The 25,500-nt window shown below is 42.1% G+C and overlaps 1 protein-coding gene across 6 annotated transcripts in view; it reads right to left on the bottom strand.

Annotated features, from left to right (window-relative positions):
• Positions 1 to 25,500, bottom strand: part of CELF2 (CUGBP Elav-like family member 2) — a 382,430-nt gene that overhangs the window by 237,679 nt on the left and 119,251 nt on the right. The window contains exon 1 of one of the 6 annotated variants that reach the window (XM_075521396.1): positions 12,490 to 12,795. The exons of 4 other annotated variants lie outside the window; for them this stretch is intronic. In XM_075521396.1, coding sequence (XP_075377511.1) covers positions 12,490 to 12,563 — 74 coding nt within the window. In that variant the 5' untranslated portion in view covers positions 12,564 to 12,795. Of the gene's footprint in view, positions 1 to 12,489; positions 12,796 to 25,500 lie in introns of those variants that run through there. One more of the 6 variants, XM_075521474.1, reaches the window with a different exon arrangement.

The following is a 25,500-nucleotide window of genomic DNA, read 5'->3' as shown; positions in this document are numbered from 1 at the left end:
TCAGAGGAGTTCTGCATCATATAAATTAAGCATATCCTAAGAAAAAATTATTTGTGCTTCTATATTCAGTGTAACTACTTGTCTGCCTCAGTAGTAAACCAGAATCAGCCTGAGGCATAAGTGATCTTGATGCTGCTTTGGAGTTACTTTCAACACATCCATCCCTTAGAGCACACTGAGCTCCTTGACTAAGAAAATTAACCTGCTTTCTAAAGAAAACAGAGTTTTATACACAGAAAGAAGAGGATGCCTATTTGCACATGAGAACAAAGAACCTACACAATATCCCAAAATCTCACAGGCGGTTAGGTGTGATGCAGGCAGACCCAGAGCTTGATGCCCCAAAGGATTCCCCAACCAGCACAAAGGGGTGAGAACGGAGGGTGGTCAGCAAGCAGAGAACCTCATCTCACTAAAGCCCACAATTTAACTGCAAGTCTTTTGATGCCATTAAACTTACTGCCCTAACAGAGCAAGATGATTTTTTAAAAGGAGAGGAAAAAAAAAAAAAAAAAAGGATAAATTATCACCTTAAAACCCTGAAGGCAAATCAGGACAACCCCAAAATATATCTATATCAACCCTAACTTTCTCCCCACTTCATAGAGCGTTGTGATTCTTAGCACTAGGAGCCAGGACTTGCACTAATTGGGAGTCCTAGCATGCAGCTACCAAAATACTTGTCTTCCAGCAACCCCGGGGAGAAGCACACAGTTGTGTTTCATAAGCAAAGAGGAGAATCAGACTTAAGCTCTTGTCACACTGAATATGTCCAATCAACATAAATTCTTTGTCTTTATTTGTTCACGGTGCGTTTGGATCACAGATACAGAGTACTTTGAAATCAAAGGGAGTCTGCCCATTGACTCAACAAGCCTTGGATTCAGCCCTTAATTTATTCATAAAAACCAGTCTTTCTGGAATCTGAATCTCTGAGCCGATTCTAAACCACTCATGTTAGTTGAGTTTTACCACCAGTTTCACTGTATATAAAGTCAAGCGCTTAAAGAAAGGGCCATAATCTACCGAAGCCTGTATATACCGTCCTGCTGCATCATCTAACTTACAGCTGCATATACTTACTGTGTAGGGCAATACCCCTCCCCATACTGATAAATTTTCACCTAAACACCTCAACATTGAAGCAACTGCTCACACACACAGTCTGTCAAAGCTATAATTTGGGAGAATTGCTTAAAATTTGTTAAAGTTTGATTAAATGTAAGTCCTACTGAGTTTAACCAGGTCTTCTTTCAATGCTCAATATTCCTGGCTGAAACGCCCAGCTTATCACATGGAATTAACAGATGCCCTTGAGAAAGACATATTACGTAGATCCACAGTGATTTGCATTGGGTAAGTAGGGCAACTTGTGGTTGTGGGGGAAAAAAAAACAACCACCAAACCAAACTTGATAGTATCATATTTGGTTCACAACTGTTGTACGAGACTGTTTTCTAAACAGAGCTGAGAGCACCTAATAGAACATCCACTACAAAAATGCAAGAAAACCCACTATATTTGTTAAGCAACATCATAGCCAGGGCTGATAATTCCAATATGCTGGGTCAGTGAGCACAGACCAAAAAGGATGGTCATACTTCCAGGGACTTGCAAGACATAAGCCACCAGCCGGATAGTACGAATATAAAATCATTAAGCAGTTCAGAACTAAATTCTAGGTGGTTCCCCAAGTTCAATACGTTTCTCTTAGCTATCTTACCAAAGAAGGAGGAACATAAAGTACGTGTTTGGCAGATATTTATAGGAACTTCTTCCACCAGAGAAGCTGGGTAAGAATTAGAGATGTTTCTTTGAATATTGAATGGATGGTGATAAGGGATAGCAGAGCAGGGTAGTTCTTGCCTTGCGAGGTAGGAAAGGGGGGAAGGCTTCTTGCAGGCATGCAACGTGGAACAGAGCATGCTGAAGGCTCCCAGCATTTTAAACAGATACAAGCAGGGCAAATTGCATATGTCAAGGAGAGGAAAAATATGACATGAAGTGGTAAGAGACTGAAAAAAAAGTGTTTTAGCTATGTTGATGGGTTTTTAAAGTGCTAGATGCTAAGCTTCTTCACTGATAAGAAAAAAGTTTTTCCAGCTAGATCTATGAGGGTTTTCATTATTTACAGCATATTATAGGATTGGATAAAAGGGCTTTGTTTGCTGGTTCTTGGCAGTGTGATTATTTGCTGTTAAATATTTACAGATTTTTTTTGCCCAAAGAGTTTTGGGGAAGGAGAGGGAAGTTGATTTATTTCCTTCTAAGTTTCCATGAAGCCTTCCAGGTTCATGTTCAGAAATTATCATCAGCAATTTTGCATTTTCTGGGATTTGAGGCTTTGCTGAGCTTAAAAATAAAATCTTTGTTCCTGTTAACACAAATGATGCTCCACTTTTTAAATATAACATTAATTTTAAATGATTATTTTCTCTGCTAAGTAATCCTGAATTTGCATCTTTTATGAAAGTCTGCCTAAATACATACCTTTCTCCCCGCATTTTCTTCTGCACATCTCCCTTCCACAATATTCATCTTACCCAGGGGCCTGGCATCTCTCAGCTCCAAATTCACTCTATATCTGTGGCTTCAAACCAAACAGGAAAATCAGAGACCCGACTGGCTGAAGTCAGCAGCAGTCCTCTCCATTTCCTTTCCCACTTGAGTAGAAATGGAGAGCCTAGGGAAGCTCAGAGACCTTCAAATCCTCTGAAGGCCAGCAAAGTAAAGAAGTCTAAGTATCCCCTGATGTGGAGGTGAGGACAGAGGGAGCAGAGAGGCACAGAAACAGCCAAAAAGTCTCTAGCTCCTGCAGAGCTTCCAGGTAGCAATATGGGCATCTTAGCAAGCTGAAAATTGTTCCTTTCTGAATCCCGGCGTGTACCTCTTCCTCTTGGTATGAGTAGCCTGCTGTTCCTCAACAAGGACACACAGGCAACAACGATGCTGCTGAAGGACCTTTTCCCAAATCCGATAAACTGTACACGCAGGGGGAAGAAGAAATGACCTAAAGGAGCCTGGAATAATACCTTGAAAACACAGGGATCAGCCAGTGCTGTTGAAGATTGCTTGGGCCAAGCTAAACCTTGTAAGCAGTATTTCTGGCTGGAATACAGATCTCACTCCTCTATGAATTACTGCATGTTTGTTCCAAAGGCAGAGTTTGCATAGGACATTGAGGAGTTGCTTCTGTCTTACTCTACAATGACAAGTAGGAACCCTACGTCAACATCTATAGGGGCACGTTGTAACGACCATTGCAGAAATACACAGAATCTGCCCCTAAGTCATTATGCTCTACAATACATAATAAAGCATACAAAGCTTCATTCCATTCCAGTTAAATACTCCAGGAACAGTACAGACATGAGCACAGTAAGAAGATATTAAACTCTAAGGTTTTCCTATTCTACATGGTCTTGTCTTGAAGATAAATAAATGTGTTCTAGCAAGTGAGATACTAGGCTACACTTAAGCAATAATGAAATGAGGCAAACACAATTGTTTTAAAAATCTGTAATAGAGTGTTGGACTTTCTTTGACTGTATCTGAGCACTGTTATGAAACTGCTGCATTTACTCTTTTCTCCACAGACAGCAAACCAACTTAAAAGGAAAAGTTGTACTCTGTCTTCTGCAGCCAAATGATAGAGATGTATGTCGGTGAAAGCTGAAAGCCCTCAGGCGTCCAGATGAATCCTCCTCTCTGGCAAAGGGGAAAAGGTTCATCAAGAACAAAAGAAACCCCCTGCCCCAACCTGAGATATGTGAACATCCCTCAAAAGAATACCTGCCCAATTAAAATCGACTTATCTTCCACTCCATCATCAAGACAGCAACTCACTCTGCTAGCAAGGTAGAATAGTATCTGAAAAGTTAGTTGCCTCATGTTTCCATGTTGAGGTTCACTCTGAAGTGAGCAATGGGAAAAAGATTGCAAAAAACATTTATACAATTGCGATTCATGGTTCAGAGCTGGACAGCCTGGCATGGAACGCAAAGCCCAGCATTATGCATTCCTCGTTCAAGCCAAGCTCCTGTAAACCCATTGGAAGTTTGGCTTGAACACGGACTGCAGGCTATAGTTGGTAATAAAATATCAGATAATAGTGCTTTACATGTCCAGAGACGTTCCCTTTTTCTAAGAATTGCTTCACTTGCCATCTATTTTTCCACATCCTGCAAAATTAAATGCTAATTTTATTTCTTCCTCTTCCCCTGGTCCCCTCCCACTCAATACTGATCTCCAGAAGGAGCTGGCAACTCTGAACCTGCCAGAGAAAGCCAGCGCTCACCTTGCAATCCTAAAATTTCAGTGCCTCAAGGAAGAAGTTGCATTACATGGGTCAGTTTAGGACAAGGGGAATGACTTTTGCAATTTCTGCCCTGGTGAGATCATCTCAACCTGTGGCTATCCCTTAATTAGGCATTTATGGTTTTGTGGTAAAATCTCTGAAGCAGGCCCCAATCAGGATATTTTCAAGAATCAATTTTAAAGACTAAATTCATACCTAAAGTAATACTCAGTATAATTTCCTGAACTTTTTTGTCTCTCTCTCTCTTTTTTTATTTTTTGGACAGTAGAGGGTAAAAGTAGTTTGGATGGGGGAGTTAAAGTATGAAAAAAAAGGTTTCTAAGCAATAAGATCTTGGAAGAAAAAACTAAAATGAATTAAAAAAATTGAAAGTTCCTTTACTGACTGATGAAATTATCAACTTCTCTATATGTTTGTACAGAAACATTGCAGATAAGATCATAGATTATTTTCCCCTGAAAGACATGACAAGGGGATCAAGTTTACTAAAATACATGGTGAAATCAAGCAAAACTGCAGCCATCTAACTTGCGATTTCTACAGTGTTTTGTATGAAAACCAGGCACAGAATAGGGTTTTCTTTAAGTGGTAGCCACCGGGCACAGAGTATGTTTGACAACGTTTCAGACTCCTAATGCTTGTTCTACAACCCATCTCTAGTAAAATATTTAAAAAGAAATAAAAGCGTTTATTGATAAAGGGCAGAGCCAGATGTTTCTCTCACTAGCAATGAATTGCAGGTGAAGGCTGACAGATCCAAGCAATTGAATGAGCCAGGAAAAAAGAAATCAAGAGAGGAAGGGAATAGATCACTTGATTTCGTAGATTTTCAAATACCCTTATCCTCTGCCAGAAGTTAATAACTTTCAATTACCTGGGTTTCTTTAAGGCAAATGGAGTGCACTTATCTCACACCAGGCCAGGCACCGTCAGTGCCACCAGACCAAGTGCCACTGAGGTCTGGAGTCAATGACACAACAAGTGGTGGGTCAAGCAAGCTGTGGATTTTTTTTTTTTTTTTTTTTTTTTTGCATCTCTAAGCAATTTAGTGGTGCAAAGCTGTCGAGAAGCAAGAAATGGGAAGAGTTAGTGTGTATTAAACAAGACAGTGTCATGCCTTTGGATTAAGAGGATGAAGGGTCTTCATTATTTTTCAGGGTAATGAAACAAAAGATAGCTCTTGGCAGCTGTGACTTGCAATCAGACTGGAACTGCTTCAAAGGATATAGAATGTAGGAACAGAGTACAAGAAAAAGCACAGTATAATCTGGGACAGAAAGGGTCATAGTTGGTTCAAAAGGAACTGCCTGTCCTCCCATGGTGGAGATGTCCAGGTACACACACCGGCTAAAGGGTGCGTGTACCTGGACATCTCTCTTACCCATACAGCAACTCCACTGCTGTCTAGGGGCCAGTACATTTGAGGGGAAAGAAACTGAAAAAGTTGTAAATTAGTGTTGCAATGAATTACCACCACTGCTGGGAGACAGTCAGTGTTAGGCCTTTCTGTCAGGGCTCTCTTTTCTTTATGATGCTAACCTGTGCGGAAAAAGGAAAAAAAAGAAAAAAAAAAAATCTGTGGATCACTAGCCATTTTCATGAAAGATCAATGGCTGCATCTCCGAAATAACCGTGGTCGTAAACTTTAAAACCCCAGAGTAAGATCCACAAAACAATTTAAGAAATTAACAGGGATGTGAAAATCATAAAACAAAATACTCAGGTTGCTGCTGTTGTTTTCCTGGCAGACCTGAAGTGGCTCAACTCATATAGGCTGACAGGGAAAGAAAGGAGATGAATTCCCCACACATTCCTTCGCAGAGGATGAGTGCATCCCCAGTGGCCGCGGGGAGCGGGGCGAACTGGGCACGATTGCCTCCTTCCAGCCTACCCTGGGCACAGCCGGACACGATCGCATCCCTTCCAGCGTAAGCGAAGGCAGCGGGGCTGGTGCATTTACAGGCACGGTGTAAGCCTCTCCCTGGTCCTAAGCCATAAGCTCTGTCCCTCAGGTGTGACAATATGCTGCCCCTGATAGTGAGCAATGGGTAAAGTCACAAAATAACACTCGAGAGGCCAACACGGAGTCCTTCCCGCTGCTCTTGCACCAATGTTTCCTTGGAGTATTGCCTTTGAACTTGGCTTCAAGTATTGCCACCATTTGAGAGGCAAGGGCAGCCAGGCAAGGAGAAGCTGTCCCAGGGCAGGGACCAGACTCGGGATACGGAGTCTTCTTCAGATGAGTTGTAAGAGGCAAGAGAACATAGGTGTTCTCTTCAGTATAAACTGGTTTTTATATTTGTGTAAACCCATAGGAAAAAAAAAAAATAAAATCACCAAACAGGCACTATTGGTACAGTAGGCAACTCCTTTGTGAATTGGCTCATTTAGGCATTCATTTAAATACAGTAATTAAGATTTAACACAAAACAGAAGCTGCTTTCAGATGTCATTTTGAAGGCCAGATGATCTCCTCTTTATTAATATTATAATTTTAAACTATTGTCAGCTGATTTTTCAAGGATCAAGCTGTGAGCAAAGAGAATACACTGCTGAAGTGTGTCCTATTTACGTAACACAGTCTCAATGAAAATGAGAGATTGATTATAAATCTGCGATACAGAGGATGGATAAACTGCACAACTAAATCTCAGGGTGCTTTATCTGGACGATAGGAGAGAATTTATAGGTTCAGCATCTGCCATTCACCTTTTCTCTTTAACACCATATGGAAGAACACAACAGCGTTTAAGGCAACATATTTCTGAAAACCTTTACGAGAAAGCCAGCAGCTTACTGCAAATGAAAAATGAAATCCTGGAGGGAACACAAGTGCTTCTCTTCCTTTCCATAGGCATGCAGAACACGGGAATGTGGGGGAAAGCAATTAAAGTATGATGATTCTAAAGGGGAATAATTATTTCACAATTACTTGAGAACATTACATTTATTGCTCTAATTAGTTTTTATTTTCCAAATAGGCATTCTTGTTCCTGCATTTTTCTTGCACCTGTGACGGTTTTTCCTGTTTTCCCACTTTTTCGCTAAGGAAAGCTCAACCTCGCTCTCTACGTGTGTTCTCTGTTTTGTGCCTTTAGCCTCTGGTTAACCTTGCCCTGCCACCAGTTTGTTTTAATCAAAGGAAACCATGTCAGGAGATGCAATATACTTGGCAATTATATGAACACACAAGAAATAATCCGCTATAGGAACCACAGTTTGTAGAAATGAAGGGGAAAAAAAAAAATCACCTCTCTGCTTTAAAAGGAAAGAGGTTTTTATATGCTTAAACTATAAGACAATGATTTTTCTCTAGAGCATTGTCTTGCCACGGTGTGTTCCTTGTGTTCCAGGAGCTTTTAAAAACGACAAGATTTTGTACACCTTTCCTTCATATCAGCTGGGTCAAATATTTTTATATTAATCTATGAATTAATTATGAAATTTGAATAGTCCAAATGCTCATAAGATATCAAACATCCTAAAATGCCAATGAAATATTTAGAGTTATCAAAGTTTTTAAAGCAATCATAACTGATGATTAATTTGGATGATGAATACATGGTGGGGGAGGCTTCAAAACTTGTGAGATCATATCATAGGAAGTGGAAGATATATTTAAATATTAATGTGCTGAGAGTTATCGTAGGTTAAATACTGAATGGGGTACTAGGCAGCTACTAGAAAAGATGATGGGGAGAAGGACACCATGAAATCGTAATTACTTAATTGACATCCAAAGATTTATTTTCCTTTCTGAAGCTCTTAGTCAACAGTCAAGAATTTTCTTCTTCTTTTGCTTTGCTTTCCTTCAGTAGGGGCCCAAGGAATCTATCATGCAAGTAACTTAAGTAACAAGTCATAATACTTAAAATAAAGCTATTACTAAATCAAAGTTAGAAAAAAATGCCAGCATAAGAATGAGGCTATAGACTTAAAAAACAGCTGATACCCAGCCATCCATTTTCAGTTAGCAACTAATGGTTTGATATTCTACATATAAAAAACCCAGATAGTTGAAAAATCATTTTTGACAGTATGCTGAGTTTTCCCTGCGGTGAAATTTTAAAAAAAAAAGTTAATTTTATTACATCCAGTTTATGCTGGAAAAAGTCCTGTTTTGCAGGTTTAGTGCAGAAAGGGAAGTTTTAGGTTTTTTAAAGTGCAAGAATGCCTGTGAATGCTAACATCCCTTATTTATAAACAATAAATACAAACAAACAAAAAGTATTGAAAATTGATCTTCACTGCCTTTTTAATCAGCATATTGCACATATATCTGATTTCAACTCATCTTGGATACAAAGAGTCAGGAATTCAAAGACTAAATACTTTTACGCGTAATTGCCATGGAACATGTGCAGTTGCATGTGGACTGCTTTAAGCATCACGTATTCTCTTGACATTATACCCAGCTATCAAAAGTTAAAGTCAAATTTGAGTTTGCCTCGGTAATAATAAACACTATTACTCATTTATATTAAAGGTAATCCCAGGCAGTGGAATGCGTATCATGGAACAGAAAATCTTTGGTGGCATTGCAGAAATCAACGTGGGGGGTTACTACGATGAGTATTTAATCCTCAAAGCAACCACTTTACAACCATCCAGTTGGCATGTACATGTAAGTCAGTGAAATTACTAAGCAAATTACATTGAACTCACATTTTATAACCGCACTTAGTAACCATTAACCCTCTCCTACCCTGCCCAAATACACACACACACATTTCCACCTGTATCTTTTCTTCAGAATTGCTGAAGACCACACAGTTAACACACCCAGGCTAGGGATAACATCAGCCAAACAATTTCTGATCCTTTAACCAGAGCACTAACCAAGCGGTCTCTTTGCAAGCATTTACGATGGCTAGAGCATCCAACTCGCCATCTGCCCTCAAGAGCAAAAGTTCATACATCTTCATGCTTCATATCCTAGAGAGTCTATTTTCCAATGCCATTTCATTAATGAATTTTTATTAGTAAAACTGCCATTCAATTACTAACCAGGTACACTGATGCCATGCATATGGTTTAATTATACTAAATAGTCATGCTCAAAGTATCTGATGTTCTATTTTACTTATATTTAGCTAGATAATAACAGCAGCAAAATTTGGAGGGAAGCAACATTTAAGAGCAATTACCAGTCTCACAGAGGTAACAGCGTTTTAACTTTGCCAATTATCAAGCTGGCAGTTAACTTTCACAATAGGTATGCACTGAAAATTATTCCTTGAAAATTCTCGTTCTCTGTCGCTTGTTGAAAAAAAATGGATGGTACTGAAAAGAATTTCTTTTACAAAGAACTTTTAAACGTGTAAACAATGGGAAGTGTGAGTGATACTGTATGGTGCTGATTTCCTAAAACATCTGATATGCCACCGGCATGAAAAAAAAAAAAAATCTAGTTCTGCAAATTTTCACTATGAAAGAGAAGAATTTTACATACATCTTGCTAATTGCCTCACTCTAAAATAGGAAATTCCTTTCTGCTAAAGACTGAACTAAGCGATACTCAATGGCTAGACCAGATGGCGAGGTTAAAAGTTTTGCGCAGCACTGTAACTTGGAGCCTGCTCTGCGATGCACCGTGCCACCCCGCTGAATGCTGCTGGCGTCTCGCTGCACGTCGGGGGGGGGGGGCAGCTAAAGGGGAAGATGTATACGTGCCCGTGACCCCTTATGCATAATCAAACTGCAGTCTCGTCAGCACTGATTAGTCCAGAGAGTTGGGGACTTGCAAACAAATGTATGTCACCACTTGGCTAGAAGGACAAAACAAAGATTTTAAAATAGTGAATTAGAGAGTTTTAGAGACGCAGTGTAGCAAAGCTTCCACAGACAGCATTTACTTTCAAGATTTTTTTTTTTTAATAGAAGCTCCCTTAGTTAACAGCAATTTAGCCTCAATATTAATTTGTATGCATGACACGTGATTCATTGAAATCATACATCTTCACAATTACTTAGTTCCGCAGCAAAGCAAAGCATGGTTAACTCAAGGAAGCACATCACAACACTACCACTGATGATGCAGGAGGTAAAGGTTTCTTTTTTCTTCAAGAGATTACAAAGTACACCCCCCGCACCCCCCAAGTATATGAGGGACCAGCACCAAATCCTACGAGGATGTGTGTTCAACAATTTCATTATTAAACTTCTATATTTAGAGATCCACTTGGAAGCTGACATATCTCTAGAGTAATTTTGGTTTCTTTGGACACACATTAAGATCTGCGTCTGATGAACACTGACTCTCTTTCAAGCTGTGTTAAAATATATTATGGATGCTTCCCAGAGAAGAGGAGTGGAAAGATAGCAAGGCAGAAGGAAGAGTTTGACCTGGTACTCCCCCCTTGAGGGGCAAGTTGGAGATAAAGTTATATAAGCCTAAGTGACAACAGGGCATCATCAGCCGCAGTTAACAGTGCCTTTGAGCTTGGAGATGTTTGTTAGCAGCATCTTTCCTGACTGCCTGGAAGGACAGCAGGTAGAAAAGTCTAATCAAAGCTGAGATGATGAAAACAAGGGAAAGCTCGGCTGTGGCCAGTCCCTACAGAGGGCTGCAAAGCAAGCGATACGAATGTTCAGCTGCAACTTTGTACCCTAACAGTCAAGCCTATGCAATTTTTATGCGAAAGGCGAGAAACGCAGCACCTTGTCCAAAACTGACCGATGCCAATAAAAACAGGGATCTTACAAGGGGAAAAACAAAACACAGCAGAGAACGCGTTTGAATTTAAGATCACAAAACAGAGACAACGGGCAGCATTTACGCAAACGCTTTGCTGTCCTTCAAGGACTGTAAAAATAGCGTAAGTCATCCACACCAAGTAGGTTCTCCCCCTGCCTCTTTCCCCTCTCCCACACACTTATTCAATCTCAGCTGCCTGAAGAACTGCCCACCACTGAACATCTCCACGCAGAACATTGCTGGTGCAAGCGAAAGCACTCCACCTTAGGAGAAAGTTTGGTTGCCAGTAAAGAAGGTAATAAAAGTCTGAATAGTCTTAGATGGGGGCACAGTATGCAACCTGATTTGTGCAAATCGCAGGTGACAGTCTCTGCTGCGCACACGGGTTTATTTACACTTGTAACTTAAGCGCTGCCTCAACCGGAATAAGCTCCAGTACAGAGTCAATGCCAAAGCCTCTCGCTTCATTCTAATGTAACTCAAACCACATTTGTCATCCTGATGAAAGAAGAAAAAGCAACAAAATAAAAGACATTTTGGATGCTGTAAAAACACGGCACAGCCCTCAGCCTTCGTGTCTTTCAGCAAGCGACTATTTCCTCGTTTCTAGCTTTTATTTTTTCATATAAGGCTTAGGTTACCTGAAAATCCCTGTCAATTGGCAATGCCCAAGAGGACAGTAATAGAAACTTTCAGATCGAGATTAATGGAGCAGAGGCGGGCTAGGGGAATACTTCTCTTTCTGAAATTCCAGCATTCAGTGCCTTCCGATAAATCTTATTCCCACTTCAACTGCATGTAAAACAACCATCCTCACCCTAATTAACACTCTCCATACCAGGCAGCTGTCAGGAACAGGATAAAAAAAAAAAAAGAAAAAGCCCTGCTTGCTGCCGGGTCTTACTCCCAGTGGATGCTCAGGATTTCATTTGAATTTGAAAACTGACGAAGCTTTGGCAAAGGGATTTTTATTCTGCCGGGGAAAGGCTGAGGTAGCACGGGTGGGTCCGGGCTGGGTGCAGGGTACAAGTGTCTGTGGAGGAATTCCCGCCGGGCACGGAGGAGAGCGCACTCAGTTATGCGCGACCGCTGTGCGTTTCTCCACGTTGCATCAGCAGCATCTCAAACCCCCACGCTTACCCTGCCGCCCCTCGCCCGCCTTTCCCGACCTGCCGGAATGCTAAACACCCAGCTGCCGCCCTTTCGAGAGAGGGCGGGGGGGGGACAACGCGGAGACCACCAAGTGACTTGGCAAGGGGGTGGGGGAAAGAAAAAAAACCAAAAAAAAAAAAAAAAAAAAGGAGGGGGGAGGACCCCCTTCTCCTCCCGCGGAGGGGCGGACGGTGCGGGAGGGACGCGGCCGAAGCCCCGCGCCCGGCGGCGGGGGCTCGGTGCCGGGCGGCGGGGGGTACCCGGAGCCGGGGGGGGGGGGGGGGGGGGGGGCATACCCGGCGGCAGCCCCGCCGCCACTTACATTCTGTCAGAGACCAGCAAGCGGCCGTCGACCATCATCTCCGGAAGGAAATCCAGCTTGAACGAAGAAGTCATGCTGGGCTCCGGGGGCGCCGCGGCGGGCTGGAGGGAGGATGCGGCGGGGCTCGGCGGATCCCACAACTGCGCCGGGCGGCGGAGAGGCAGGCACAGGTGCGGAGGCCTCCCCGCGGCAGCCGCCAGCCCCGGCAGTTGTCACATTTCTCTCCCCCTCTTGGTTTTTTCCGCCAATCCCCTCCGAAATCGACTGCTGAGGCAACTGTCGGTGGAGCGCCAGGTGCTGAGCGGGGAGGCGGAGCCATCTCCCCGCTGCGGCTCCCCGTTAACCCCTGCGCCCCCGGCGGGGCCCGCCGCCCCGGGGAGAGGCCTAGCCCCGCCGCCGGCGGTGGGGGACGCGCCGCCCGCGGCTCCCCGCGGCGGGGGTGGGGGGGCTCGGGTGCCGCCTCGCCGGCGGCCAGCGCCCGGCCAAACTTTGAGGGCGGCGGCTGGGAGGGAGGCGAGAGCCGCCCGAGCCCCGGCGCCCGCCCGGCTGCCTCAGCAGCGCTCCCCCCTGCCCCACGCTCGCCTTTCGGGGGTGCGCCCGCCGCCTTGGGAGGGGAGAGCCTTGCCCCCGCGGAGTTCGCAGCCGGGCACCGGCGGGAAACCCTCTGCTTAAATGTCTACGAGCCCGCGCGAGTGGTTTGCACAGAGCCAGTTCTTCCCAGTACGGTAGGAAGGCGCGGTCGCCGCTGCCAAACTGGGAGCGCTGGGAACATTTAGGCAGGTTGCTCGGTTCAGGCTCTCTCTACTCAAATTCCTGCCATTCAGAGCTCGGCACCCATTAAACGCTCCAAGTGATGTTAGTGGCTTGCGAGAGAGCGGTAGTAACTCTGTCCTCACTGATCACAACCAGGGATTGAAACAAGTAACGACGGTAAATCCTTCCTCCTGTCTGGAACCTGCCAAAAGCCCGTTCCCGACCCCGCTGCACTGGGAGTTGGCCACAGCGAACACACAGGAGCGACACCACCAAGGCGCACACAAAATTCCACGCATACAAATAGCTGGAGCCACCCCCCCCGCTCCCGCCCCCTGAAAATCTGTATAAATTTTCCTTTGCGTCTCCAAACCCTACTTGCTTCGATCCAAAGCGGCTCCGGGCAAAAGAATATTAACACATTTACGAAGATTACTGGATGATCTGAGCAGTCTAGACAGACAAAACGTCTCTCTGCGTTGTGCGTGCTTCTCCTTCCGAATCTCTCTCCAGGTTTTAGGATTTGATTTGTTCTGGATAATCGACACGTGAAAAAAGTAACAAATGCAAATTAAAAACTACTACACTTAAACTTTTCAAAGAGTATTCTAAAATTAAATTGACCAATAAATAAATCTGCTATCAGTCAGGCCAAGTTGTGTGTAAATTTTGACCACCGTCGGTTTGATAATTAAAATACAGACCAGGCGAATTTTCAGCGTCCGGTTTATTGCACTCAGAGACTTTTCCATTTTAAACAGTTAAAAGGAAGAAAAAGCCCTCAGGCTGCTAAAATTTTTGCCTACTTTGCAAGTCTAAAGAAAGAAAAGGTTCACTTGGCCCTCAGCATAATCCCCGTAGGACAGCTGCAATCCTGAACAGATATCTATAGTGTTATTAATCTGCTCTGTTCTATACGTTCGCATACTGTCCTCATCACCATGGCACCTAAACATCTACATAGAAATGCACAAAGCAAAGCTATGGCTCCTCTTTACTAAATTAATGGCAATTCCTCTACGCCGCCCCTCCATCGCAGCGTAGGACTCTACAGCGGATACAAAACTAAGTGCAAAGTCGAAATAAAAGGAGAAACCAGCACAACTTTCTCCAGCTGGATGCAGCCACCTGGGTTTTGATCTGAGGCCTCCATGGTGGTTAATCCAGCCCAGAGCAGAGTTGGATTAACTTTCAATTTCAAAACCTTGCCACTGCAGAAGGGGCAGGTTTTAGCTGAGAAGAAATACAGGCAGCTCAGTGAGGATGAAGATATTCTTTTAAGAAGTCTCCACCCCCACTTCACCCTGTGCGGCTGGATCTGTACCTCTTCATCATCATTTTTTTTGGTACATGCTAAATCTAAGGGACTTCAGTCTCACCAGCCTGTCGCTTTTAAGGACCACAGTCCCACTGCTGCTGACTGCAAAGTAAATCCACGCTTTGCACAGGATGCAAAGGGGGGAGGAGGAGAGAATCACAAATGCTTTTGCTTAAAATCTGCATATGGAAGAGTGAGATCTTTATAAATGTGCCGCATTTCACAAGGTGTAAGTGCCTAAAAATGCTTCATTAAAACGTATGTTCTTTTGAAATATTTATTTTCCTTTTAATTACATGTGAATTAGCTGGAAGAAGCTGTAGGGAAGCCCTCTTACTGACTTAAGCCTTCTCAGCAGTTTGTTAAATTCTAGCCTCAAATCCCTTGAGGGAATAGTGGATTCAAAGCAGCTTTTAATCATACTATAAGGAGGGTGAAGTAGTATGTAAGTAGGTCATAGAGAAAGCATTACAAGTGCATAGGTTATTGCTTTATTTAACAACTACAGTGTAACACACTTTTCAAAGCACATTTGCTTTTGCCATTTAAAAGTTAGAGGCAGGAACACGGTCAAATGCAAACAGAAACCCTCTCTATAAAAGATACTGAGATATGACTCAAGGAGAGCTTACAGGGAGAAACTGCATTCGAATAATTTGGTTCTCAAACATAAATTATGTAGTGCCTGTGTGTGAATTAACTCTCGAACGCAGAGGGTAAGTGGTGAAAAACAAAAACAAAAAAAAAACCCTCAATGTTTCACACTGTTACAGGCTCAGCTCTGTTATTTGTAACATTAATACCAGTTTCTTGACCGGCACACGTGTGCAAAATAGCAACTTTTATTAAAAATGAAGGAAAAAATGGAAGCTTTGGTCCGTTACTATAGTACAGAGAGAAACAGGGAGGGGCAATGGCAAATGAAGCTGCATTAATTTTCACAGCATAAATCAGACAATAGATGTAAACACTGGCTTAGAGGAGCTGCATTATTGCTGCACTATCGCTGCCTGCTGATATTAAGCTTTTTCAGCTGGTGGAGCATATGGCAGTTTTGAGGAAGGAACCTGGAATTTGGAATCAGCAATTCTCGGGCTTTAATCCTATTCCAGCTACAAATGTTGCCTCCTATCCATCCTCCCCTTGTTTCAGAGGCCCAGACCCCGCTTGCCCCTGCAGTCGCATCATTTACTCTTTGTGCCTCGGTTTCTCCATACGTCTAAGCGGGGCAGATGAAGCAATTCCACCTCACGTTTGTAGATTAGTCACCGTTCAAGCAGCTTTTCAAACACAGAGCTATATGCAATTTCTCCAAACCACCCAACCTTTGCAAACTGAACACCTCTTCAGAGAAAAAAAAAAAACCAACAACCAAAAAAAAATGCAAAAAGTTCAGCTGGAGAAAGACTGGGGTTGAGCGGTGGATTGCTGTCGAGCGTGTGAGCTCACTCTGACATCACTGCCCGTGGCTTTCATTCAGTGAGTGACAAAGAGAGCAGACAGCCCCTTCCCTTCCAGATCCCGCAGCCAAATCCAGCGTAGAGCTCACATCACGTCCCCTCTCCGGACCCCCTCCTCACTCTTTCCTTAATTGCCATTCTTTTAATCAACTTGCCCCCCAGTATTGGGCCAAGGAAATGCTACTGTTGGAAGCACTTCAAGGGAAAGTTTCCGAATGACTTCACTCTCTCTCCCAAGCCTGCAAGGCAGTATGAAGAGAGTTCAAATCCTCTGCTTTATTCCCCCCTAAGCCAATGAACATGCTCGGGATTCAGCTTATCTCTGGCATCAAAGCAAGTTTCTAACCGAGGCGGCAGAAGCAGAGCTCGGCGATGGCGGTGTAAATTTGGAGCGGGCTCAAATGACTTCAGTGGAATCACTCAGGATCTTCCACTAATGTATGGGGAAAAAGAAATCTGGTCCAGATAGCGTTAGTGAATGAATGCAAATGAGGTGTTGGCTTTCTTTCACAAAGAAATAACCTTCCAGGCAAACCGTGAGTCTGGAAGTAGTAGCATGGCTAATGGCAGAAACCAGAGCATTTTGGTTTGTGCGGCGGGACGTGAGCCTACCTGCCTGTAAGGGAGCGAGGAAGCCCATCAGCTTAACTGTTATTAGCAGACTTCTGGAGGGACAAGAAAGGGAGGGGGGAAGGGAAGAGAAAAAAGAAAAGCAAAGAACACGAGCACAAGTTACACAAAGCATTTGGGCAGGGTGAAAGAATGGTGTAAAAGCCGTAAACAGTTAAAGCAAAAAGTAGTGCATTTCTTTGAGTGGCACAAAGTAATGGACCCGATTCTGCACCGTTTTACCATTTGTGAAGATTTTGATTATTTGTAACAAATCCGTCTTTGCCAGTTAGTTCTAACATTGCAATAAAGTTTTGCATTATGAAGACTTAAACTTTCAGTAAGGATTTTTTATTTACGAAACCAAACGCACAACAGTCTTCCCTTCATCTCACTCCCTTCGAGGTGCTTAGAGACATGGTGTAGTGGTGGTTTTGGCAGTGTTAGGTTTATGGTTGGGCTCGATGATCTTAAAGGTCTTTTCCAACCTATACGATTCTGTGATTCTGTGATTATTTTGAGAAATAAAACAATTTGCACGTAACCGAAAACCTTTTAAAAAGAAAATTAAATTATTGGTTAAAGCTGATCAATGAATTTTAAGTATTCAAATCCTAGCCACTTGTGAGGCTTCCCCCCACTTCTGTAGGCTATTGTAGCTAATCAGTAATTTTCAGAAGTAAAAGTCATTTAAAATTAGCACTGTGAAAAGGTACCTCAAATTAAGAATTTCTAGAGCTTTCACTTGAAGCACATTGATATTATGTAAACTTGGTTGCTATAGTAAAACTTCCCACTCACTTCTTTTTTTTTTTTTTCTTCCTATTTTATACCACTGAAGAGGTGATTTCATCCCACTGTGGGTATAAGGCCTTTGTTCCATTTTGCGGGTAATAACTCAATCTTTCCGAAAACAATTAGGCGAGATTTTATGGCACAAGGCAGATGCTACACGTGATGGAGGGCTTTTAGGAAAGGCCTTTAATTTGGAGGAACACCCTACTTTGTTAATAGCATGCAAATACTTGGGATACTCAATCATGACCCTCCTGCATAGTGCTAGTGCTGAGCAGGAGCGGCCCAGTACCATTTGCTCCAGTTGAGCTATCCATGGCGCTCAGCACTGTTTTTAGCAAATACTAAAGTAGTAACAAGTAAATATTTGCAAGACCAAGTCCTACGTCCTGTTATTTATTTACAGCGCTATTGAAGAGCATGACTATTGATCTGTAGGTGTTGCCTTTGTGTAGTGCCTTGTGCATATAGACACAAGACCGAGGCTTTTGTCAGTCCAGTCCTATCTCAACTTGACAACAGGCATTGACTGTTTTTTCCTTCTTTCCTCTTTTTTCTTTTTTATTTTTTTCCTTTTTTTTTTTTTTATGAACTACCTTATCTTCTCACCCGCTGACTGATTCCATCAACAACCACTACCCAACCTGGAGAGAAACTGGGGCACTACATGCACTGGGTAGACCTGATTTCCTACTAGGCAGCCGGCACATTATTTATGGTCAAAAAAAGCACCTTTCCAAAGAACCCTGGAAGAGGGAACTTAATATTGTTGGATTTGGCTATTGTATTGCATTATCTTCACGTGAAAAAGTATAATCTTATATTACTTAGGATAGGAGGAATCACACATCTGGTTCTCTTGTCTGTGTTGCTACATCCTCACAATGTGCAAGAGCCCCGCTTATGCCTTCACCGGGCAGGGGAAAAAGCCCACCGTAACAAAAAAAACTCCCCCCCCCCCCCATCCAAACCCACAGGAACAACTACTAGGAGACACAAAAACCTCCCTCATTTTATATAAAGTTGAGATTTCTGAAGATTTTTGCCCAGTAGTGAGATGCAGGATCAGGGAAGCGATGGTGAGGATGGGCTGAACACAGCAAAAGGCTGGATCAGGAGGTGATGCTGGAGGGCAGCTCCAGCTCCAAAAGCAACGGGCAAAGGCAAGTGTGAAGTTCTAACCTGGCTTCAGCAAGGCAAGAGGTTGGGTAAGGAGCATGAAAAGAGACAGGAAGCCAAAAGTAGACTTATTTTTAAAAACAAAATGTAAAGAAATCTGTGGAGGGTATTACAATATCTAAATTAACCTACTGCACTTCTGACTAACTGCAGGATCTTTGTAACGTTAACCATCATCTTCCCTTCTCACTCACTTCTACCACATGTTTTTCTTTCTTTTTCACCGCAAACGATTGGATCTCACCTTACACCACAATTGTAACATATTTAAGGTAGGAAATTTCACAGGTCTTTTTTTTCATTTGTTCGTGAAGTGCCTAGCGTACATCTCGGTCCTCAAAAATAACAAACAATCACCCAGATAATATGTAAAGTAACTATCTTTGTTTGACATCATTATTTCCCACAGGCAGAATCCATTAAACCTCAGATATGAAGGAAGGAAAGAAAAGGCTCCTGTAGTAACTGGAGGCATTCAGACATGCAGAAAACTGCACCGTGCCTGGTTTGGCATTTTTTTCTGCCCTAAATGGACAGTGTAAGAATTGCCACATAGGTCAGATCAAAAGGTCCATCTAGTCCATGACCCTGCTTCTGCAAATGGCTTGTAATGGATGCAAAGAGAAAGAGCATGAGTATGGCAAGTGCACTGCGATCCTTCCCACCTTCCAGCAACCAGCGGCTGAGGGACTTCCTAAAGTCAAGGACTGCATCCCAACCAAGACGTTTAACAGGCTCAGAATCGCTGATTCAGTTTTTCCCCCAAATTCTCCCTCCGAAAGGAACACTGATGAAGTCATATGTTTATGACTCCCAGAGCCGCCTGTTAAACGGGCTGTTCTTAACAATTTCAGAGATTTGGGGCTCAGGACAATAAATAGGAACACTGGCTTTCTTTTCTAAAGCAAAACATTAAACCCAACTTAGTTTTTAACATAGAATGTGTCACTTCAGTAGTGTCACAGTAATTCATCTGCAACTTTTAAAAAAACCCCAACCCATTGATAACACAATTTTGGACGGGGAAAATGCTGAAACCACGAGGCTCCTAGGACAGGCATCTAGTTTGGCATCCTTTTGTGAGAATGACTCTTTAGGAAAAATTCTGGTTACTTTGAATTGCTGTATTCGGGGGTGGGGGTTAACTGAGTTAAATGTATGTTCATCAGCCGTGCACAGACAAATCTCCGTATGATTCATTGGAGCAGCACTGCAGAACACCTGATGTTGCCGATGCAGTTCTGTTAGTGTTTTGTTATTTTTAAAGGGGGTTATATAACTCTCATTAAAATTAAATGTGGGCTGAAATGATGCAGGCAAATTCTCAAGCTTTAGAGTGAGCTTCTTCCTCACAGTTTTGCTGAAAATAGATCATTTTTAGGCAGAAGAGAAGGAAAATGAAACCAAGAGGTTGTTACAGTTGAAAATCGAGTCTCTAAGAATTTAAGTTTTCTGATAATTCACCATTTCCTTTCTAGAGGGCCTCAATTCTTCAGATGCTGACCTGCAGCTTCCGGGGAGAGCAGGTGCAGGATTTGAATCTTAAATTCACTCCATAGCACAGCTATCGTATCATCCACAGCTATCTACACTTGCAAGGTTCAATTTCCAGATGATCTACGTTCGGGTGCTCTTGCTTTTCTCTTCACTCCTCTATTTGTCTAAAAGGGATAGTAAATACTCGTATCCCCTCTCTGATTTTCTATCAGTTTTTTCCCCCCTCCAACCCTCTCTGCTCTCTCTTCCTCCCAATGCCAGACTGTTGTCTGGCATCCTCAAAAGCTGCTCTTGAAGATGACCTGCTGATTTGCTGCCATGGGAACTCCAGAACGAGGACAGCATTTACCCCTCGCGCACCGAAGGGCACAAGCAACAGTTCCCCATGCCACCCCCCTTCGCCGGTAAAAGTTTGCCCTCCTCTATTTCAGAAGCCTTGCAAGGGAGATGGGAAAGCTGTGCCTTAAATAACAAGAGTCGCTGCAGCCTCTCCAGCATCCAGCAGCAGCCACTGCTGAATTATTTGGAGGAAGGTGAAAAAGTCTAATAGCATATGTGAGCATGCAAATTGCTTTTCAAAACTAGTGGAGAAAAAGCTTAGGCAGCAAAGTGTAAGGCTCGAGAAAAACCCTCTCTAATGTAATGGCAGAAAGCATTATCTTCGTATAAGTGCCATATTTAAAACTTCCTAAGCAATTTTATTGGTAACCCTATTCCTTTGAATCAGAGAGAGTTAACTCAAAATCAGGTTATTCTACCCGAATGAGGGACGCGGGCTAACGCATCAGCCACTGGGTATGCTACATGGAGAGACAAGCAAGTAATTCTCTCCCTTCCCCGCCCCCAAATACAATTTTGGGTGCTTTAATTGAAATAGAAGGATCATTTTTACTTGGCTGCATTTTGCAGGGCAGCTCGTGATCTACACTGTGTCAGTCTTGTCAGTGCACTGGCAGGTTTACAGACCTGTGATACTTTCCTACAAGCACCGACTCATAAGAGCCTAATCCAGTAATGTGGTCTTAATGCATAATATAATTTCATGAACCACCTAGAAACTGAGTGCAAATTTGGGAGTCGATGCTTTCCAGAAATGTCAATTTAGCCATTAGTTCAGAAACCCCTGAAGATGGATCTGTCTGATGTTAGCCCACGAAATGGTCACTGATCCTTAGACTATCAGAGAAAATAAAGTTGTGTGTGACAACAGCTAAAATCCTTTCTGCATCCTGCTCGAGCTGATTACTAGTTATGCTATCTCAGTCTCAAGACCAGAGTGAGAGATGAGAAAATTAGGGTCCAGATCAAGATGTACCCCAAATTTGGGAAAATTCCTGCCCCCTTCCATCCAATAAAGACAGTTAACCTTCAGTGCATCATTAACTTGCCAAGAACAGTATTAAAGCGACTTTAATTGACACGTTTGCTTCCGCTGCAGGGTGAAATAACACAAAAGCAAACCAAAACCACCCCCACCCCCCCCCCAAAAAAAAAAAAAGCTTTTTGCCACGACGAGAGTGTTAGAGGGAAAAAAAAAAAAAATCCCGTTTTTATTTCCTGTGTGAGGATGCCAGCGGTCCCGTTTCATAAACTCCAGCGATTCATCACCATCCCAGGCAGCCAATCATTCGCCAGGTCAAGTAGAAATGGGCTGTAGAGCCAGCAAGTCCTGCTGCCCCGATAATGCATGTCATTCCAGGCATGGCGACATGCTTTCTCAACAGCTGCCATTTTCAGTTACCTTTTCTATGGCTGACATACAAGTAAATGTGTTGGAAGCAGTAAAACAGTCAGAGGAAAGCAGTTGCAAAGATAAATAGCACCTGCACGTGATAATCTCTAATGTCATTAGAGAGCAAAGAAGGATGTGTTTTGAAACAGAATTTCTTTCTTCTGAGAGCATCGCTTGACTTCGGGGGGTTTCTGTGAGTGTGTGTGTGTGACGGGGGGGGGGGTGGGTTTGTGGGGTTTTATTTTTTTCCCCTCCAATAAACATCCAGACATTCATCTTGGTTATAACCTTAATAGATATAACTAGGGGAAGAGGGGAAAAAAATACCCAAACCACCCAGCATTAAAGAAAAAATCTTCTCATAATTCACTTGTGAGAAAAGATTTGGTATACCTAGATTTTGCTTGAATTCAGTAATGCTCACTTTAAGAAACACAACTGCTCTAATTAAGGGAGAAGAAAAGGATTTCCTTCAGTCGTTTCTTTTCAGTCTTTATTCCTTATCTTCTAACTTAAATTTCATGAACTACTTGTTCAATAACTGTCCTCTGAATTACATGTACTTGAATACTTTTTTGCAGATGGAAACCGACTGGGAGTTTTGAGGGCACAGGACTATAGAAATAAACACCCGCAATGAAAAAATGTTTGAACTTATGTACACATGTGTATGTGTGTACATATGCACACAGATGTATACCTGTATATTAGATAGAGAGCATGTGTAATTTATGTACATATAGTGTGTAAAGACCCCATGCCTGCACACAAATGGTAAAAAAAACAAAAACAAAACCCAACCCCCCCCTGTTCCCAATAACAGTGCTGGAACAAGATTTCAAATGCATAAGATTATCCATATTAATTTATGGTAATCTACAAATGAATGCTGCAGAGACAGTACAGGTTATCCAAAATGGTACTTGCATTTAATGAGAAACTACCACAAAATATCTTCAAGACAGATTTAGTTGCATCTTCTAATACCCCCTGAATTAATATCATGCAAAACACAAAGTACAAGCTATGTTTCCCCTTTGGAATAGCTGGCTCTTGAAATGCCAAAGGAAAGCCAAGCTTTTCTCTCCATACAAAGTCCTCTTAGACATCTTGCTTTCAGATTTCATCAACTTAGGTGTTTTCAGGGCTGTAAGCAGTGAACTTTCCATCAGCAGCATCTTCAGCTAATTAACCCTCCTGATTACAATAATTAGTATTGATTCACTCCTGAATGACTTCTTAAGTATTCAAGCACAATCTACACTTGCAGTAAAACTTCTAGATATGAATATTAATTGAATGCTCTCCTTTGTTTTTCAGCCCCAAAGGTATAGTTTGCAATCTTATATACTTAAATTTGATAACAGAAACACTTCAGTTTTATTCTCATTTAACAAAGAGAATATTAACATGTTGATGTTAGAGATTGTGGTTCATGAATCTGAAAAAAAAAAATTATAGACAAAGACTCCAGGCTAATAAATAAATATAATTCACTTCCATTTCCTGTGGCAGCGTGGAAAGCCAGTTCCCAGGTTAAGACCTATCCTGCTCTTGCTCTGAGAGTTAAGACCGAGGACCGTCTTTCTTTTTGGCATTACACCTGGTCATTGCAAGAACAAATAACAACTCATGCAGAGTCTGAATTAGCTCTCTTAGCGCTGTTGTGGAAACAGATGTTGCCAAGTTTGACAACTGCAAGGCACCACATTGCTTTGTGAATGGGTGAGATTCAAAACAGGTAATGCTAAGGACACCTGCGATGTTCACGCGTAAGATCTCTAAACCTATATAGTCTCCCAAAAGCTGACACTTTTGTTAAAGCATGCTAAGAAATGGCTTGTGTTACAGATTTGCTTCACCTTCTTTGATGTTAATAATAATTGTTATGGCTCAAAAAGCAATATTTCAGTAAATATGCATAGAAAGAATTTTTTTTGGGAGTAGGGTTCACACAGAATAATTCAAAAATTAGTCTTTGATGTGAATGCAATGTCAGAAAATACCCTTGGAAAAGAACAAAGTAATTGGCAATCCAAGACAAAAATCTGTAGTATATGTATTTTATACAGCATTTTATCTGAAAGCATAGGAACTACTGTAAGTTTCGTATGAACTCACCTGTGAGAAGAGCGCTTAGGAAACAGTTTTAGTATTGAATAGTCCTTAAAAGTGGCGGTGGGTATGCTGCCCAGGTGGCTGCTGGTGGCTGCTACAAAAGTGGCATTCGCCCTACTCCGGGCAATCGCTAAAGGGGCATTTCCATGTAACTGGGAGCGAGGGATTCACTTTATTGCCATTCACAAAGGGCAGCAGCTGCTAGAAAGCCCAGGCTGAAGGAGGATAGCTTGATTAAAAAAATCCCCCACCCACCCCCCCCCTCCAGTTCTGGCAGAGCAGAGCGGTTGTGAACGAGTTAATGTTTGTCTTGAAAGAAGTTCTTCTAAGAAAGTGAATTATAGCATGGTCCCATTATACGAAACACCATCCTCGCTTTCTTCATGTTTATGCACAACACACCGCACGCAAGTACTACCTGATAATCCATAACCTCTAGGCTTCTAGCGTATTTTATGCGATATTACCTTTTTGTTCACGTAAACTCTTTCCTATTGATTTATACCATCTCAACACACAAGGGAAGGAGATGCAACAACAATAAAAAAAATGCAAAAAAGCATAGCAAGTGCTCAGAGTCTCCCCATAAAACATTTTTTTGTTGAAAATACGTGCTTTAGAGAACTCTGGCTGCTACCAATAAATCTTTAACGTCTTTTTTTTAATTTTTAATTAAGGGGTCCAAGAGACCCCTCAACCCATATAAATCATGCACTAGAATCCAGTTTGAAAAAAAGCACAAAACCCCTACACTTAATTGATCTAAGCAAAAAATAGAAACCACCGATAAATATCTCTTTTCTCTCAGAAAACGATTACAATTATTACTAAAAGTAATATATTTACTTAACATGTAAAGTATTTAAAGACTTCAAACAGTTTCAGAAACTCCACAGACTGATGACAATTCATTTTATTTAAGACACAAGCTGCTGTCCAAGTAGTAACTCAAAATTTTTCAAAAGCTTTTTAACAATTTCTTTTCATGATGCATAAGGTACGTGAGCATTTTGCCAAATTCAAACCCAAAATTGTTAACTGTTCTAATGCTAAACTATGGCTGTCTAAACAGAAAGATAATTCATGAAATGTCATATGAATAATTTGTTAGATTTTGGGATAGGAATCATCCAGGTAAATTATTCTGCCTGACCTTAAAAATTCTAACGTATGCTAATAGCTGGATTATAAAAATGGAAAGTAGCATGGGCTCCCACTTTGAGATCTGATTTATCATTTTTATTGCATTTTCATTACCTAAACAAAATTAGAAACAGTATCTTCAAAACAGCAGTTAAAGTTGACATGATCAAGCATAAAATCAGGCAAGGGCACATTTGGCAACTATGTATTTGCCAGATTGACAGCAGTATTGTAAGCTTTCAGAATCAGTAAGTTTTCTCACCACAGTTAAAGGAGAGGTTAGTAATAAATCTCCAACTTAATGCAATGGGCATAATTGCAAGATGCAAACCTCCCCCTCCCTGCACTATTAGCAGCAGATAGCAAATGAAACAACAGTCACAAAATAGGCAATACACTTCATATTC

The sequence above is a fragment of the Mycteria americana genome, chromosome 1 (genome assembly GCF_035582795.1).
Source record: "Mycteria americana isolate JAX WOST 10 ecotype Jacksonville Zoo and Gardens chromosome 1, USCA_MyAme_1.0, whole genome shotgun sequence".
Taxonomy (NCBI): Eukaryota; Metazoa; Chordata; class Aves; order Ciconiiformes; family Ciconiidae; genus Mycteria; species Mycteria americana.
Note: the sequence above shows the minus strand (reverse complement) of the source record. Positions and strands in the feature narration are given on the sequence as shown.